The sequence below is a fragment of the Eretmochelys imbricata genome, chromosome 2 (genome assembly GCF_965152235.1).
Source record: "Eretmochelys imbricata isolate rEreImb1 chromosome 2, rEreImb1.hap1, whole genome shotgun sequence".
Classification (NCBI taxonomy): domain Eukaryota; kingdom Metazoa; phylum Chordata; order Testudines; family Cheloniidae; genus Eretmochelys; species Eretmochelys imbricata.
The window spans coordinates 61,837,773-61,855,440 of record NC_135573.1 but is presented as its reverse complement, the minus strand read 5'-3'; the positions used below and the strand labels follow the sequence as shown (position 1 = coordinate 61,855,440).

At 44.7% G+C, this 17,668-nt stretch overlaps 1 protein-coding gene and 1 long non-coding RNA gene across 6 annotated transcripts in view; both read right to left on the bottom strand.

Moving 5' to 3' along the window:
- PDE7A (phosphodiesterase 7A) overlaps window positions 1–6,004 on the bottom strand; it is a 132,462-nt gene extending 126,458 nt beyond the window's left edge. For 2 of the 5 annotated variants that reach the window (XM_077810201.1, XM_077810202.1), the window contains exon 1: window positions 5,176–6,004. In XM_077810201.1, coding sequence (XP_077666327.1) covers window positions 5,176–5,313 — 138 coding nt within the window. In that variant the 5' untranslated portion in view covers window positions 5,314–6,004. Of the gene's footprint in view, window positions 1–4,205; window positions 4,313–5,175 lie in introns of all 5 variants that reach the window. The other 3 variants (XM_077810203.1, XM_077810205.1, XM_077810204.1) reach the window with 2 other exon arrangements.
- On the bottom strand, window positions 2,404–4,198 carry LOC144261074 (uncharacterized). The gene is made up of 2 exons (XR_013345139.1): window positions 4,006–4,198; window positions 2,404–2,713 (listed from the first exon to the last, which is right to left on the bottom strand). It is a non-coding gene; the product is annotated as an uncharacterized LOC144261074 (long non-coding RNA).
- Window positions 6,005–17,668: the final 11,664 nt, after the last annotated feature.

Genomic DNA, 17,668 nt, shown 5'->3' with positions numbered 1-17,668 from the left:
TGAAATGACTTAAAATTTTGTTTCACTACAGATTTGTTTTAGGGTTGAAACAGATTACTTTACAAACTAAGAGTTTGGTTTTGTTTTTTTAAATGAGTTTCCTTTGAAACATGGCACCAAACCTGCTATTACTGTCTACACCCATGACAAAAAGGTAATGAAGACATACAGCGGAATTGGTTTTTGGTGACTGTAGTCAAATTGCACTGAAATTAATGAAGATTTTAACCTACTAGTCTAGCCACTCAGATTTTATGCAGGCAATGAGAACAATTAGGTCCATGAAACAAGTAATCATGAGCCTTACAAAGAATAGCAAATACCAAAATCTCAAGTGTTGCCTAATATCAGAATTTTAAGACATATGCACAAATAATTTAGACTTAAAATTAGGAAATTTGAAGAATGTCATATAGCCACTTTATTATCATAACACACAAAGGCCTCAATCAGGATTAGTCCCCATTTTGCTTGGCACTGTATAAAATCTTATGAAGACAGTCTCTGCCTCAAAGTACTTAACTGGAGGATTCTCTGCACCTTGAAGTCTTTAAACCACGTGTTGAGGACTTCAGTAGCTCAGACATAGGTCAGGGGTTTGTTACAGGAGTGGGTCGGTGAGATTCTGTGGCCTGCATTGTGCAGGAGGTCAGACTAGATGATCATAATGGTCCCTTCTGACCTTAAAGTCTATGAGTCTATAACTAATTTGACACTTAAGAAGTGGGTGCAACAAAGAGGAGGAAGAGGATATGGGGAAAGACCTGGGTAGCAGTAATAAGATGTTACCCCACAGATAAGAAACTTGGACAACTTGATTCCAAATCCTTCATTATTTCAATTTTTAAAAAAATATGGGGACAGATGAGGGGTGAGAAAAATGGCATTAATAAAAGAGGAGATAATAAACATAAGGGAGGAAGAGGGAAGGATGGAGACCAAAAAATGACAGTGGAGGTTGAAGGAGAGAAGTCAGGAGCATGCAGCTAGTCAACAGATAATTACGCCCAAAATTCAAACCGTAAAAGGTAGTCTGCAAACTGGATGTGCCTCACCCTTGTGGATGTGCCTCACCCTTTTTCCTACTTCTGCAAATGGTGCTTACTGGGCAAGCTGTGGTGCTTCTGTAGACTGACAATACTTCTGGGGGTTATCTTTCCCAGCCCACATGGAGTTTACCAGTGTTTAGTACCTTAAGTGGGGAGTTGTATTCCTGGAAGGCTGGGGGAAAAAGGGCCAACAGCACCAGGGCCCCATGCTCAGGGAGGTAGGCAACATTTCTGATGTCTGAATAAATAAAGTGAAATAGGAGGGGGTGGGGTCCCAACGAACCTGATGTACGAGGGTCCCAAATTGCTCTAGAGCACTGCTTGGCAACCTGCGGCCTATCAGGGTAATCCGCTGGCAGGCCGCAAGACACTTGGTTTACATTCCCGCAGCTCCCATTGGCTGGGAACGACGAACCACGACCAGTGGGAGCTGCGGGTGGCTGTGCCTGTAGATAGTCAATATAAACCAACTGTCTCGCAGCCTGCCAGCGGATTACCCTGACCACAGGTTGTCCACCGCTGCTCTAGAGGGGACTGACTGGAAAGGATTCCCCCTCATCAAGTCATAGCAGAGGGGTGGCTTCACCAAACTGAAAAGGGGATCCTGTGCAAATGTGCATTGACTGATCCAGGCTTGATTTCTGTAGGTGTGACTGTACTCACGGACCCCAGCTAAAACCACTCCTGCTGTTCAGGCAAGAGACTCATTCTATATTTGCACAGGGCATACATAGCATTACAGGGCACTGAAGTTGGAGACTTTGGCAGTTACTGCAATACAAATAAATCTAACAATTTTCTCAGTCTCTACTCCTTGAATGTGCCAACTCCATTAGTGACAAAACAGTTATTACTGAGATTATGGGAAAAGCAGTTGATGGAAGAATTACAATGAAAAAAGTAATTTTTCAGACAAACAAGAAATTTGCATTTCTTTAAGCTGCATGCATAATGGCTGCAATCAACATTATACCAAACAATGACCTACTTTGTTTCCTTACAGCTATTCTATTTAGGTTTAATTCCCCATAATTCTTAAATTGTGTATTCCTTTCATCTCACCACCACCATTCTGACACACAAAAAAATAATGCATTGCTATTAGGGCTGTCGATTAATCGCAGTTAACTCACACGATCAACTCAAAAAAAAATAATCGCGATTAATCACACTGTTAAACAATAGAATACAAATTGAAATTTATTAAATATTTTGGATGTTTTCTACATTTTCAAATATATTTATTTCAATTAAACAAAATAAAAAGTGTACAGTGCTCACTTTATATTTTTTATTACAAATATTTGCACGCTAAAAAAAAAACAGTATTTTTCAATTCACCTCATGCAAATACTGCAATTGCAATCTCTTTATTATGAAAGTGCAACATACAAATGTATTTTTGTTACACAACTGTACTCAAAAACAAAACAATGTAAAACTTTAGAGCCTACAAGTCCACTCAGTCCTACTTCTTGTTCAGCCAATCGCTCAGACAACCCACTTCTTAATTACAATGTCACCTGAAAGTGAGAACAGACATTTGCATGGCACTGTTGTAGCTAGCGTTGCAAGATATTTACGTGCCAGATGCGCTAAAGATTCACTATGCCTCTTCATGCTTCAGCCACCGTTCCATAGGACATGCTTCCATGCTGATGACGCTTGTAAAAAAAATAAAAAATGCATTAATTAAATTTGTGACTGAACTCCTTGGGGAAGAACTTTATGTCTCCTGTTCTGTTTTACATGCATTCTGCCATATATTTTGTGTTATAGCTGTCTCGGATGATGATCCAGCACATGTTGTTCATTTTAAGAACACTTTCCCTGCCAATATGACAAAATGCAAAGAAGATATCAATGTGATATTTCTAAAGATAGCTACTGCACTCGACCCAAGGTTTAAGAATCTGAAGTGCCTTCCAAAATCTGAGAGGAATGAGGTGTGGAGCATGCTTTCAGAAGTCTTAAAAGAGCAACACTTCAATCCGGAAACCACAGAACCCAAACAACCAAAAAGAAAATCAACCTTTTTCTGGTGGCATCTAACTCAGATGATGAAAATGAACATGCGTCGGTCCACACTGCTTTGGATCGTTATTAAGCAGAACCCTGTCATCAGCATGGACACATGTCCTCTGGAATGGTGGTTGAAGCATTAAGGGACATATGAATCTTTAGCGCATCTGGCATGTAAATATCTTGCAATGCCGGCTACAACAGTGCCATGCAAACGCCTGTTCTCACTTTCTGGTGACATTGTAAACAAGAAGTAGGAAGCATTATCTTCTGCAAATGTAAACAACTTGATTGTTTAAGCAATTGGCTGAACAAGAAGTAGGACTGAGTGGACTTGTAGGCTCTAAAGTTTTACACTGTTTTATTTTTGAATGCAGGAGGGTTTTTGTACATAAATCTACATTTGTAAGTTGCACTTTCATGATAAAGAGATTGCACTACAGTACTTGTACTACGTGAATTGAAAAATACTATTTCTTTTGTTTTTTACAGTGTAAATATTTGTAATAAAAAATATAAAGTGAGCACTGTACACTTATTTTGCGTTGTAATTGAAATAAATATATTTGAAAATGTATTTGAAATATATTTGAAAATCCAAAAATATTTAAATAAATGGTATTCTATTATTGTTTCATCACAATTTAATTTTTTTTAATGGCTTGACAGCCCTAATTGCTATTACACAAAATGAGACCAGCAACTCTACTCCCCATAAGCACTTGCACAAACTAGTGCTGTCTTGGTATGGGACGAGAAAGCAACTTTCAGTTTTCTTTTAATACATGAAGATGCAAACAAGTGACAGTGTTTTCAGTGTGGGAGGGGGAGGGGAGGGAGAGAAACAATCAGTAAGTTACCTAAACACAACTCAAACATCCTGATCAAAATGTTAAACAGAACTCTAAGATGTCAGCAACTAAAACATATTTACCTTTTCTATTATAATTCCACTCTGAAGTCTGAATAAAGTCCTTTTGAAAATGCAAAGGTCTGTTTATCACAATTTGCAGGAAAACTTCACCAGCACATTGACAGAAACAAAAAGAGCAGTAGAAAGGAAAACCTGTTTTCTCATATAACCTGTATTGAATGTTTTTTTATAAACAGATCCTCTTCAACATTGTTTTTTACCTCTGATTGTTATTCATCTTGTGAACCCTTTAATATGCACAGGGAAGATGCTGAGAATTAAAAAGCCAAAGATCATCTTACTGCAACTAGACCTCTAAGGCTGGAATCTTACAGAGGGAAAAAAGAAAAAAAAAAAAAAAGGAGAAATGCTCACTATTACAGCAATGTTTTACTCTGAACATACACTGCTCAATATAATATGGGAAAAACAATGTAAACCTAACCAAAAGCGTTTGGCTTTTTGAGGGAAGAAAAAGTTATCTGTTCATACCTAGTTTGAAAATAACTAAAGAAAGCAAAAGGCTTACTGACTCTGGAAGCCCCTTATAGAAGAATTTACTGCAAACTCTGAAATTAGGAAAAGATAATATCAGTGGTAACTAGCAACAGGAAAGACAAAATATAGGTACAGTAGTATTTTCTTTTCACCACCAGAGGGATTTGAAGTGATAAATTTAATATGCTACTGATGGGGTAAGGTAGTTTGTTGCCATCAAACCTTAAAAAGCGCAAGGAGACTTCCAAACTTGGCTGCACATTTATAATGTCAACCAAAACTGGGCACAAACGTGAATTTTATCAACTTGCAGGCATCACTTTTTCTAAATGGTAGCAGATATCGTTGCAAGAAGCAACATATTCAACTACAAATATACAAGTCTCCATGCAAAGGAAGGGATGGAGAGAAGGAGCCTAGGTGACTGAGATATCTTGGTGGTGGAGCACGGAGTGTAGCCCCCCGACTGAGTAAACCGGTTGTGGGAGGTCTTGCGAGAGAAAAGGGGTGTGTGACACTTTGTGCAGCACAATGACCTCCCGAGCCAGCCCGGGGGCGAGGGAAGCGCGCAGCCCAGTGACTGCCCGAGCCTCAGGGGGGGCAAGGGAAGGAAATGGCGTTAAGGGTGTAAACCGTGACTGACTGACGCGGGTGCGCACCGAGCCGGCCCTGGGAGGGCGGGGGGGGCCTTACCTGAGAGAGTTGCCTGGGGTTGGGGCAACCGAAGAGCGCGGAGCTGGAGCTGAAACTGATGGCCCCTCTGCGGCTGAGGACATGCTGCGGGACCGGCCTGTCCAGGGGCAGCACCGGCAGCTGGTAACATACTTCCATTGAAGAGCCTCTGCGCTCCGAGCAGCGCCAGGGCACCGGCCGCCGCACCTGCCTGCACCGGGAATCGCCGCAGCGCGACGGGGGCGGGGCGGCAAATGTGCCAGAAGGGATAAAACCAGCAATTAAAACACAGAGGGGCCCCGCTCCGCCTCACCCCCCGCCCCCGGGTCTGGACGGGTACCGGGCTCCTCCCTCCTCCTCCGCCGCCCCAAGAGTCGCGTCTGGGCGGGCTGGTTCCTCCCCGGAGCCCGCAGGGGTCCTTGAGCCGCAGCCGCCGCAGGGGGGCGGGGAAGCGGGGCCGGCAGCTGAGTTGCTGTCAAGGAAGGAGGCGGCGAGTCCCGGGCCGAGCCCCGCAGCGCGGCCGCTGCCTCCCGCTGTCTCTGCTGCTGCTGCTGCTGCTGCTGCTGGAGGGAGCCGCTGCCGCTGTTAGCCCCGCAGCCGGGCCGTCCGGGCGCCGCTCATGGAGGCGGGCGCTGGTGCCCGGGGGTCCGCTTTGGGTGAGACACACTCGGCACTGCTATTGTCCGGCACGAGGAGGCGGCGCGCGCTCCGGGCGGGAGGGGCCGGGGCGCTGCGGTCCCGAGCGAGCCAGTGGGCGGAGGGAGCCCGCGGGAAGGAGGGATGCTGCGCCCTGGCCGCCCGCACTGCGAACAGCCCCGAGCGCAATCGCCCAGGAAGAGGCACGAGCTGGACGGACTCTGTGCGTGTGTGTATGTACGCTACGCGCCAGCCCGGCCGGCTCCACGCAAATCGTCATCACGTAACGGCGAGGGGGGGGATGTTTTGGAGACAAGCGGTGCTGTGCGGTCCGGGCAGTTCGACTCTCTTTTGCGCATGCGCGATATTTTCGCGGCTTGGGATCTCTCTGCCGTGTTAGAGAGGGTTGCAAGTGGAGCGCGCGCCTAGCGCCGCCCGAGCTCAGCGTCTGGGCCGCTGCCCCATTGGTGAACGGGGGGTGAGGGAGGGGAAAGAGAAAAGCACACTAAGAACGTTTCCCGCGTAATCTCAGCCCAGCCACGCGCCTGCTCGCTGTGTGTGGCCCAGGCCCGAGTCCGGGGGTGTGACGGTAACCTGGGCGGCGGCGCCGCACGTTAGACCCTCTTCCAGGGGGGCATCAGGGCTGCCGGCCAGATACTGGGCAGCAGCTCTGGGGACAGCTGTGTTCAGCAGCGTCTCAAGCCTGCCCGATTCCAGCGGGAAACAGCAACCTGCTGAGCTGGGAGCATGAGCTGCGGGTCCTGCTCTGGCAGGTGACCATAGGTCCATGTTTTCTGGGGACAGTCCCTGTCTGAGGCACTGTATCCCTAGGTAAACAATGTCCCCAGAAGAGTCCCCGGTTCACAAAACTCGTTCCCGAATACCGTTGTGATGTGAATACCCTTTCTTCTTCTTCCAGTCCTGTCCCTGTGGGTGCTCCACTCTAGGTGTCGGTGCGTCCCAGAGCTGTTGATTGGAGATTTTCGGTAGCAGTGCCTGGTCGGGACGCACACACTCAGTTGGTATCTCCTGTCTCGTTGGTCTCTTCCTGAGCGCCTGCAACCCGCACCCCCCTCAGTTCCTTCTCAACCGTCCCCTGCTGAAGATGGGACTTGAGGCACTGCTGCTTCTCTTCCCTGGTCTCTGTGGGAAAAAAAGTATCAAAGAATATAGAAATAGTTATTAGTTACATCCTAGTTGTTTCCCTTCCTTTAGTGTAGTTACATAGTTAATTACTTAAGTTAAAAAAAAAAAAAAAAACTTCCCTCCTTCTGAAACACTTTCCCCTGCCATTTCTAGTTCACAATGCCAGGGGCTTCAGGATTCAAAAAGTGTGTTTCCTGTCAGGACTCCATGACACGGTCCGATGGGCGCTCACATTGTGTGAAGTGCCTCGGGGAAACCTACATTCCCACTGTACGAGCCTCAAGTCAGGGGCTCGGCGTGACAGGAACCTGCGGCTTAAAATGCCTCTGATGGAAAAATCCCTGCAGCCGCTCCTACATGGTCCCCGGCCAGATCCGAACCAGTGGGGAGCGCAGCCCAGGGAGCAGGAGCAATAGTTCCTAACTGAATGTGACCTATCAGTACCACCTGAGCTTAACTCTCCACCCCTGGATACACAGGGCTCACTCTTCGAACAGCCGCTCTCACCACCTGAACTGGCTACCTTCACTGACAGCAAACCCAATATACAGCAGCAGGTGGAGTTCTCCCCATCTGCCTCTCCTCCTTCACCAGAGTCTCTTCCACCTCAGGCTATGGTCCTCAGCCACCAGCCTCAGTTTCCCAACTTCACCCTCCCATGGACGGCATCTGGGTTCTCCTACCCTATGCCTTGGCCCCATCCTCCTACCACTCATCCTCAGACCTCTTCCACGAAACCACTACCTGCTTCTGTGCCTTGATCTCCAGCTCCGTCCACTTCTAGAGTACTTGAACCACCTCCTGAGAACGTGAGCTATGAACTATATCCTGACTCACCGACCTCTAATTCTCCATCTGCTCCAGACGGAGCCCTCTCCCCCACGCCTCCACAGAACGTGGACAACTGTAAACAATTTCAAGAGCTTTTCAAGAGGGTGGCACTCAGTCAAGACATCCCCCTAGAAGGGATTCAGGAGACACAACACAAACTTCTCAGAATCCTTCAACCCTCTGCACCTTCAAAGATCGTGGTCCCTATAAATGAAGCAATCCTGGAACCAGGTGACACTCTGGCAAACTCCAGCTTCTTTATTACCTACCTGCAGAAAGGCCGAACATAAATACTATGTTCCTGCTAAGGATGCTGACTTCCTATTTCTCACCCACAATCGAACTCTCTCATCATGGATACAGTCGCACAAAGGATGAAACAGCCACAATATTGGCCCACCCTGCAAGACAAGGACCTTAAATGCCTTGACGTCTTGGGATGCAAGGTTTATACGTCCTCCACTTTACAATTCAGGATTGCAAACTACTCTGCACTCCTCGCCAGCTATGACTTTGATAACTACAATAAACTTTTTTAATTTGCCTCCTACATTCCAGAGGATAGGAAAACGGACTTCAAATCAATTCTGAGCGAGGGCCAATTGATTTCCAGAACAGCCCTACAAGCCTCTTTAGGCACGGCAGACACAGCAGCCCGTACTACTGCAACTGCTATGGTTATGCACAGATCTTCATGGCTTTCTGCATCTGGCATCCCTAAAGATCTGCAGATGAAAGTGAAGGACCCCCCTTTTGATAAAGACGTGCTGTTTTCCAAAAAACTGATGAACTACTTCACACTATGAAAGATTCTAGAGCGACACTGCACACCCTGGGTATTCACCTATCTCTTCCCAGGAGACAACAATACCAACCTTACCAAAGACTGCGCACACAATATTATCGGCCTCAACCCAAACCATGTGACATAAATAGGAATCGCTCTAGACCCCCTAAGCACAGACAAAATCAAGCTCAAGCAACGACCTCCCACCCATCCGGGAATAAGCAACAATTTTAAAATGTTGGTCAAGGGTCTGCACGACCACCTCTTGATTCCACAGCCTACTTGCCCATTTGGCCACCACTTCCAGAGTTTCCAACATGCCTGGCAACGTATTACACAGGATCGCTGGGTCCTCGAAATAGTTCAGTCCGGTCACTCTATCCCATTCATATCCTATCCTCCTACCCTTCCCCCTTCCCCATCCCTCTTCAGGGACCCCTTCCACAAGCACCTGCTTCACATAGAAGTGGAACCTGTGCCGACGCAACATTGAGGGAAAGGGTTCTACTCTCATTACTTCCTGACCCAGAAAAAGACCAGGGGATGGAGGCCTATACTAGATCTACGCCGACTGAACAAATTTGTGAGTATACAAAAATTCAAGATGGTCACACTGGGCACAATAATTCCTGCACTGGATCAAGGGGACTGGTTCACAGCCCTCGACCTACAGGACGCTTATTTTCATATATCAATTCATCCAGCTCACAGACGCTTCCTACGATTCACAATCGGTCACGACCATTTTCAATTCAGAGTTCTTCCTTTTAGTCTCTCCACAGCGCCAAGAGTCTTTTCTAAAACTCTAGCCGTGGTCGTGGCTCACCTCCACAAACATGGAATCACGCTTTTCCCCTACCTGGACGATTGCCTCATCAAAGGCAACTCCTATGGCGAGACACTTCAAGCTACCCGTTTCACCATCTCCCTCTTTCACAGCCTAGGCCTCCAAATAAACATCCAAAAATCCACCCTGACAGCTACACAGCAGATCGAGTTCATCGGAGCTCATCTCAGCTCAAGCCAGAGCAGAGCCTCACTCCCATATCACAGATTCCTTGCTATCATGCAGCTTATACGCATGCTCGCTATTCGTCCCAGGACACAGACAGGAATCTGTCTACAGCTCCTTGGTCACATGGCAGCCACCATCTTCGTGGTCCAGTATGCCAGGCTACGCATGATGTCTTCAGGGTTGGCTCAATTCCGATTTCAAACCCAACAGATGCACCTTAGGGACGCTGCTAACTCCTCCTCCCAATGTTCTAGCTTCCCTACATTGGTGGACAAGACCAGAAAACCTCTGCATGGGGGTTTCCTTCCAGCAATGATCCCCAACGCTCATGCTCACCACGGACGCTTCCCTAATCAGTTGGGGAGCGCATCTAGGGGGACAGAGGGCACAAGGCCGGTGGTCCGCATCAGAAACGCACCTACACATAAATCTCTTAGAGCTCAGAGCAATGAGGTGAGCGTGCCTTTACTTTCTTCCCCTCATAAAGAACAAATCTGTTTGGGTCTTAACAGACAACATAGCATGTATGTACTACATCAACAGACAAGGGGGAGCAAGATCACATTCCATTTGCATGGAAGCCATCCGACTATGGAATTGGTGCATACAACATCATGAACAAATCATCGCTTCCTACCTACCAGGCTGCCACAACACTACTGCAGATGCACTCATCAGACACTTCTCAACAGAACACGAATGGGAACTGCATGCCGCAATACTTCAACAGCGCTTCTCCCTCTGGGGCATCCCGTCAATAGATCTCTTTGCCACACCCCAGAATCGAAAATGTCAGCTGTTTTGCTCCAGAGCGGGACTCGGGACTGCATCCCTAGGAAGCACGTTCCTCATCCCGTGGAACAACTCTCTCTACGCCTTCCCACCAATCCCTCTGCTACACAGGGTTCTTCGGAAGATTGTAGATGACAAGGCCTGGATCATCCTTATTGCCCCAGCTTGGCTGAAACAGACGTGGTATCCTTACCTCCTCCGCATGTCCTCCCATCATCCACGGGCTCTCCCCAACAGGCCAGATCTTCTTTCCCAAGACAACAGACAGGTTATTGCCCCAGCTCCAAAAGCTCCACCTAACAGCCTGGTTCCTTCATGGTTCCAAACCCATGAACTAGCCTGTTCCGAGCAAGTCTGATACATCCTCCTGCACAGTAGAAGAGACTCCACTCATAAAACTTACCTGCAGAAGTGGAAGCGTTTCACCCCCTGGTGCTCACGTAATCACTTAACACCCAATACAGTGACCCTCCCTAACATTTTGAACTACCTCCTGAAACAGGATTGACTTTCGCTCAGCTCCATCAAAGTACACCTGGCGGCGCTTACCATCTTCCATGACATGTTAGAAGCTTATTCACTCTTTACCTACCCCACCATAAAATGATTTCTCACAGGCCTGCAAAATCTCTACCCTGAAATTTACCCAATGGCAGCTACATGGAATCTTAACCTCGTTCTTCACGCTCTCATGAAACCTCCATTCGAGTCTCTGGCTACCTCCTCTCTTCTCCATATGTCCATGAAAGTAGCTTTCTTAGTCGCAATAACATCTACAAAGAGAGCAGGTGAAATAAGCACCCTGATGGCCCATCCTCCCTACACAATCTTCTTCAAAGACAAAGTCACTCTGAGACCACATCCTAAATTTCTGCCTAAGGTGGTATTCACCTTCCACCTTAACCAACCAATATACGTGCCTACTTTTTATCCCAAACCTCACAAGATTCCACACGAGGCATCCCTGCATACTCTCGATGACAGGCGAGCAATCACCTTTTACTTAGACAGGATTAAGCCATTTCATAAATGTCCATGACTCTTTGTCTCCATCACCGAGAGATTGAAAGGTACAGCTGTCTTTAACCAACGTCTGTCCAAGTGGATCTCTGACTACATCAGATCCTCTTACCGTATTCAAAATATTCAACCGCCCAAAGGCATTAGAACTCATTCCGCTCGAGCTACGTCAACATTTGTTGCCTTCCTACATAACGTACCCATTTCTGACATCTGTAGAGCGGCTACATGGTCATCTGAACACACGTTTGCCAAACACTATGCTATCATGCAAGATACCACGGCAGACACCATAGTAGGCCATAAAGTACTCTCTACAGTACTCACTGCTGCATCTCCAAAGTCCCACTGACCATAGTGGGTACTGCTACACATTCACCTAGAGTGGAGCACCCACAGGGACAGCACTCAAAGAAGAAGGGGAAGTTACCCACCTTGCAGTAACTGAAGTTCTTCGAGATGTGTGTCCCTGTGGGTGCTCCACTCCCCACCTTCCTCCCCTCTACTTTTGAGTACTAGTATAATCGCTCCATGGTAGAGAAGGAACTGAGGGGGGTGTGGGACGCAGGCGCTCAGGAAGATTCCAACAAGACGGGAGATACCAACTGAGCACCTGCGTCCCGGCCAGGCACTGCTACTGAAAATCTCCGATCAACGGCGCCGGGATGCACCGACACGTAGAGTGGAGCACCCATGGGGACACACATCTCAAAGAACTTCAGTTACTGCAAGGTGAGTAACTTCCCCTTATGTTGATTATTTGGTTAATATGTCTAATGCATAAATGAGTTAGAAATATCCAGAACATTTCTATTGTTATTATTACTATTAGCTCTGATACAGATGGTACAGCACTATTGCAGTTGCCATAGCTACGACAATGGCTGAATGCCATATGACATAGAACACAATTGAGATTCAGTGTAAAGTAAAAATGGCATTGTCAAAAAAGAGCAAATGCTGCTTTAACAACCTAGCTTTCAAAGGATTTTCCATATTTATGACCAACTGGAAAAGAAACATCTGTATTATATTCAATATGCCAGTCAGTATTTTCCATTTTGAGTGGAGGCAGGACATCTGTAAAAGAACAGGAAGGTGACATTAAACACAAAGCTGCTCTGACAGCACATGCCAGTTCAACTTCTTTTACCAATTTTTTTCACAAAAGTTGAGCCAACACAGTGAGTATAACTTTGGTTTGCCAAGAAGGAATATATGCGTATCATACTATTAGACATAATCACAGTTTCAAATTAATGGACTGTAATTCCAATTTAAATAAAATTCAGCAACCCAAAATTCTCGTGTGCCCTGACAAAGTGTGAAGCAATAGTTGCAAATGTTTTTGCTCCATGCGCAAATGATGAACTAATTGACAACCAGAAAGATGTTGAATATGTGTCAGTGTGTGCAAACGTAATGAATCACAGACGTAAAATTGCTTCCTGTCTTGGTTTACTATTTCAAGGTTTATGAAGGCTTTTTTTGTGTGCAAACTAAATGTTGTTGAACTTTTGCTGAAGACATCAGAACTTATTGCAGCTGAAATAATACAAATAATGTAAATAAGTATGGAATCGAAAGTAAGGTTGTGGCATTCTCAGAAGATAATACAAACAAATCTTTGGCAGCATATACAAACGTGGAAAAAGAAAATTTACACACCAAAGTAAAGACAGGTTTCAGCGTAGCAGCCGTGTTCATCTGTATCCGCAAAAAGAACAGTAGTACTGTCATAAATATAAAGGGAAGGGTAAACACCTTTAAAATCCCTCCTGGCCAGAGGAAAAACGCTTTCACTTGTAAAGGGTTAAGAAGCTAGGATAACCTTGCTGGGCTAGGAAGGAACCCACTCTGAACTCTAGGGGACCTGCAGATGTGGGGACCTGCATGAAAACTTCCTAAACTCACTTTTACCAGCTTAGGTTAAAACTTCCCCAAGGTACAAAGTATTTTACCTTTTGCTCTTCTACTTTATCGCTGCCACCACCAAACGTCTAACAGATGTATAACTGGGAAAGAGCCCATTTGGAAACGTCTTTCCTCCCAAAATCCTCCCAAACTTTACTCCCCCTTTCCTGGGGAAAGTTTGATAAAAATCCTCACCAATTTGCATAGGTGAACACAGACCCAAACCCTTGGATCTTAAGAACAATGAAAACGCAATCAGATTCTTAAAAGAAGAATTTTAATAGAAGAAAAAGTAAAAGAATCACCTCTGTAAAATCAGGATGGTAAATACCTTACAGGGTAATTAGATTCAAAACATAGAGAATCCCTCTAGGCAAAACCTTAAGTTACAAAAAGACACAAAAACAGGAATATCCATTCCATTCAGCACAGCTTATTTTCTCAGCCATTTAAAGAAAACAGAATCTAACACATATCTAGCTAGATTACTTACTAAATTCTAAGACTCCGTTGCTGTTCTGTCCCCAGCAAAAGCATCACACAGACAGCCACAGAGCCTTTGTGTCTCCCCCCACTCCAGCTTTGAAAGTATCTTGTCTCCTCATTGGTCATTGTGGTCAGGTGCCAACGAGGTTATCCTAGCTTCTTAACCCTTTACAGGTGAAAGGGTTTTTCCTCTGGCCAGGGGGGGATTTTAAAGGTGTTTACTCTTCCCTTTATATTTATGACAAGTACTTGTGGCACCTTAGAGACTAACAAATATATTAGTCTCTCTATTATTTATTTATAAATTAGGTAGTCTCTAAGGTGTCACAAGTACTCCTGTTCTTTTTGCAAAGTAAAGACAAGCTTTAAAAGGGAAGTGGTAGGCCTTGGATGCTTTGCTCACATCATGCACAACTATGCCCAAACAAAATCCCAGTAGACGTTGAGAGCATTCTAATTAAGATTTTTGGATATTTTCATATATTCACTGTTTGTGTGGAAAGATTGAAAATGTTTTGTATGTGGGACAAGAATATCAGAGTGTAGTGAGACACAGTAATGTCAGATGGCTGTTGATATTACCTGCTTTAGAGAGGATCCTTCAACTTTGAGTCGTTGAAGTCATTTTACTTGTCAGACTAAAAGTGTCCAGAAGTTCTTCAAAAAGTATTTGAAGACTCATGTACCAAACTCTGGCTTGCTTTTATCCATGCAAACATGACACTTTTTCATGAGACAATCAAATCATTTGAGGGACATGATCGCTGTGCAGTAGAGTCAGCCGAAATCTTAAACAATCTTGAAAAGAAGCTGGTTACAAAGTCTGAAGAAGCCTTTATGCCTGGTTTAGTGAGAAAATTACTTAGAGCAGTGGTCCCCAAACTTTCTACCTCATGCCTCCCCTTACCATTCTCCCTCCCCCCGGAGCCAGGGCCAGGAGCAAGGATGTGGTTCTGGAATGGGGGGATGCAGACAGGGATAAGGGGGCCAATTCTGGGGCCACAGCTGGGGGCGGGGCCGGGAGTGGAACTGAGGCCAGGGCCAGCAGAAGACTGGGGTGGCACTCCCTCCCTACCCACCGTGGGGGCTAGCCCGGGCCCCAGCCATGCGCCTCCCAGTTTGGGGACCTCTGACTTAGAGACCTAGAAGAAGTAGGCGTCATGCTGCCTTAATGTGTCAAGATCTTTCCTCAGTGCAGCCATAAAATACATACGTGCATGGGGAAAGCATATAGATGATTTGAGAGATTTGAAGTGTCTGCTTTTAAAGAAAGTTTCTTTACGATCCGAGATTGAAACAGCAGCTGAGTTACTGCTGAAGTAATGCCAGAATGTGACAATTAATGAGGATGCACTGTTTGATGAAGTAACTCTGTTAAACGAGTGTGTGACAGGGAAACTGTGAATGGAATGACACAGCTACAACGATTACAGTATGTGGCAGATGGGATGAAGTAAACAAGCATTTCAGGGAATCCTCAGTACCACACACAAATATAAAAAAAAAATGGCAGAACTGATCCTGTGCCTGCCTGGCAGTAATGCTTCAGTTGAGAGGGTGTTTTCTGTCATGAATGACCTGTAGACAGCAAAAAAATCCAGATGCAACGTTGAAATTGTGAAAGCCATTCTCATTGTCAAAACAGACTTCATTTTACCCTGTCTTGAGTCCTTCAACAAACTGAGCAAGAACATTAACATTCTAAAACAAATACACTCATCAGAGAAATACAGCTATTAATCCACAAGCTTTTCTAGTGCTGCTAGCATTGGGAATACTGGTGAGTACAATTTCTTATGTGGGTCCAGGGGTGGGAGTTTTCCATCTATAGACTGTTTCTATTTCCTAGCCATTTGGGGGGAACTCTGAAAAATTAAGAGGGACTCTTTTGTATTACTATACTTATAAACTGTTTAAAACCATTGTTTTATAATGTGCCACTAGGTGGTGAATGTCATTTCTGTTAATTCTCATTTAAATTATTGCACTCTTTATATCCAAATTATTGTCGATTGTGTGGCTGTGTGTAGGTTGATGCAGGTTAGTCTCTAGGTGGATTCCACTAGCAGAAGCAATAGTCATCATACTGGCTTTCTTGAAACATGGAGATAACACTGCACTCATTGATAAATCTGTGAAAAATAAATGGCTTTGGCAGTGGTGTGACAAAAGGGATTCTTTAAATAGTCTGTATGGACAGTGGGAACAGAAAACTCACAGTCCTGAATGGTGTTTCAGTATCTTTTGGAACTGGTGTCTGAATGCGCTTCTTTAGTACTGTCACACCCACAGTGGTTGTATGCACATTTGTTTTGTATTTGTAGTTTATATGTGCAACTGTTAAAATATAAGCTGCTAAAAAAATTAGCTTCGCTATGCTCCACAACTTACATTTCAAGTCTGCTCCCACCCCTGTGTGTCCCCAGATTGATTTACAAAATATGGTCACCTCTAGAGCCCACTATAGGGTAAGCCCCAGATAGGAGGCAGAATCAGCAACTAACAGGGGCAAGTGAGAGCTGAAGGGGGCTGAATGGGGGAGGATTTGGAAATGGACAGAATGAGGCCCAGAGACTACTACAAAGGAACAGAGGGGAATGGGGGAGGCTTTCTTAAACCCCTCAGGCCCAGGTGCCCGCTACCCCCCAGATCTCAGACTGTCACAACTGTGTTTTCCCCAGAAGACATTCCCTCACCCAAAAGCCTCTTCCCCACATAGCAGGGGTGAGGAATGCTGGCTGGGCAGCCTAAGATGCAAATCAGTTCATTAAATTAAGTTGCATAAAATGTCACAGATGGATCTGAATGAAACTCAGCAGCTGTTATGGTGACCACTTACCCCATCACTTAACTTCCCTAATATAGTCCCTGTGTCCTACATCCCATCTTAGATCAATATAAGGCTGTCCTCTGTTGCTTCAGCAGTAGACACTGCACCACACAGTGATATGTCACTTCCTCTCCCCAATAAAATCGTCAAAAATTGGCAAGCTGGGTGTACAGCTTTCAGTACTGCTTCCCCCCCGCCCCGCAAAGCATTCAAAAATCTTGAATCAAACACAAAAAAACACAAGTTTGTCTTAAAAATCATGATATTTCTTAAAAGTAATATATTTGGGAAGGGGTAATATGATTTTGAACTTTTATAGTTCACATTATCAAGGTTTTCTTTGCAGTCAGGAGACCTTAAAACTTACTTCATTTTTTTTTTTTAATGAAAGCTGAGATTCTCACATAATCACAGGATTCTAGTAGCTGTGACTTTAAGAAAAACATATTGAAAATATGATAGCTACATAGATTAGATTAGACAGGGCAGATAAAACTATATTCATTTGTTGTTTCACTCGTAGAGAACAACTTTTTTTCTCCCTCCCTCCCTGGAGCTTTTTTTTTTTTTTTTTTAATATTCAGCTTTTATTTCTCTACAGTGAAAATTCATAAATATAGCATTATAGAGAAGGGAACATTTCTGGGGTTTGAGTAACATATTTTACATTCATTTAATATTTATAGTATATATTTTGATACTACAAGTGTAAAAAATAAATAAAATGGTATGTGCTTCAACATTCCTTTCAGCTCCATGCACATTTCCTCTGACTGGCCGAAAGTGGGCCTTTAAGGATCCAGCAGTGCTCATATTGAGCAAGCATTCCTCTGAATGGGGTATCAACAAATTTTTTTACTAATAACATCTTTGAGGTTTAGCTAATATTACTTACACCCCGTTAAGAAGTCTTACCTTGAAATTAAACCTAGATATTCCAGATAATGAGTGTTTTCTTAAGTGTCCTGCTCTCAGAATACACAATAATGATATATTCTGTAATTAATACATTGCTACTAGTATTATCCGGGCAAATTTGATCACTACAGAATTAGAA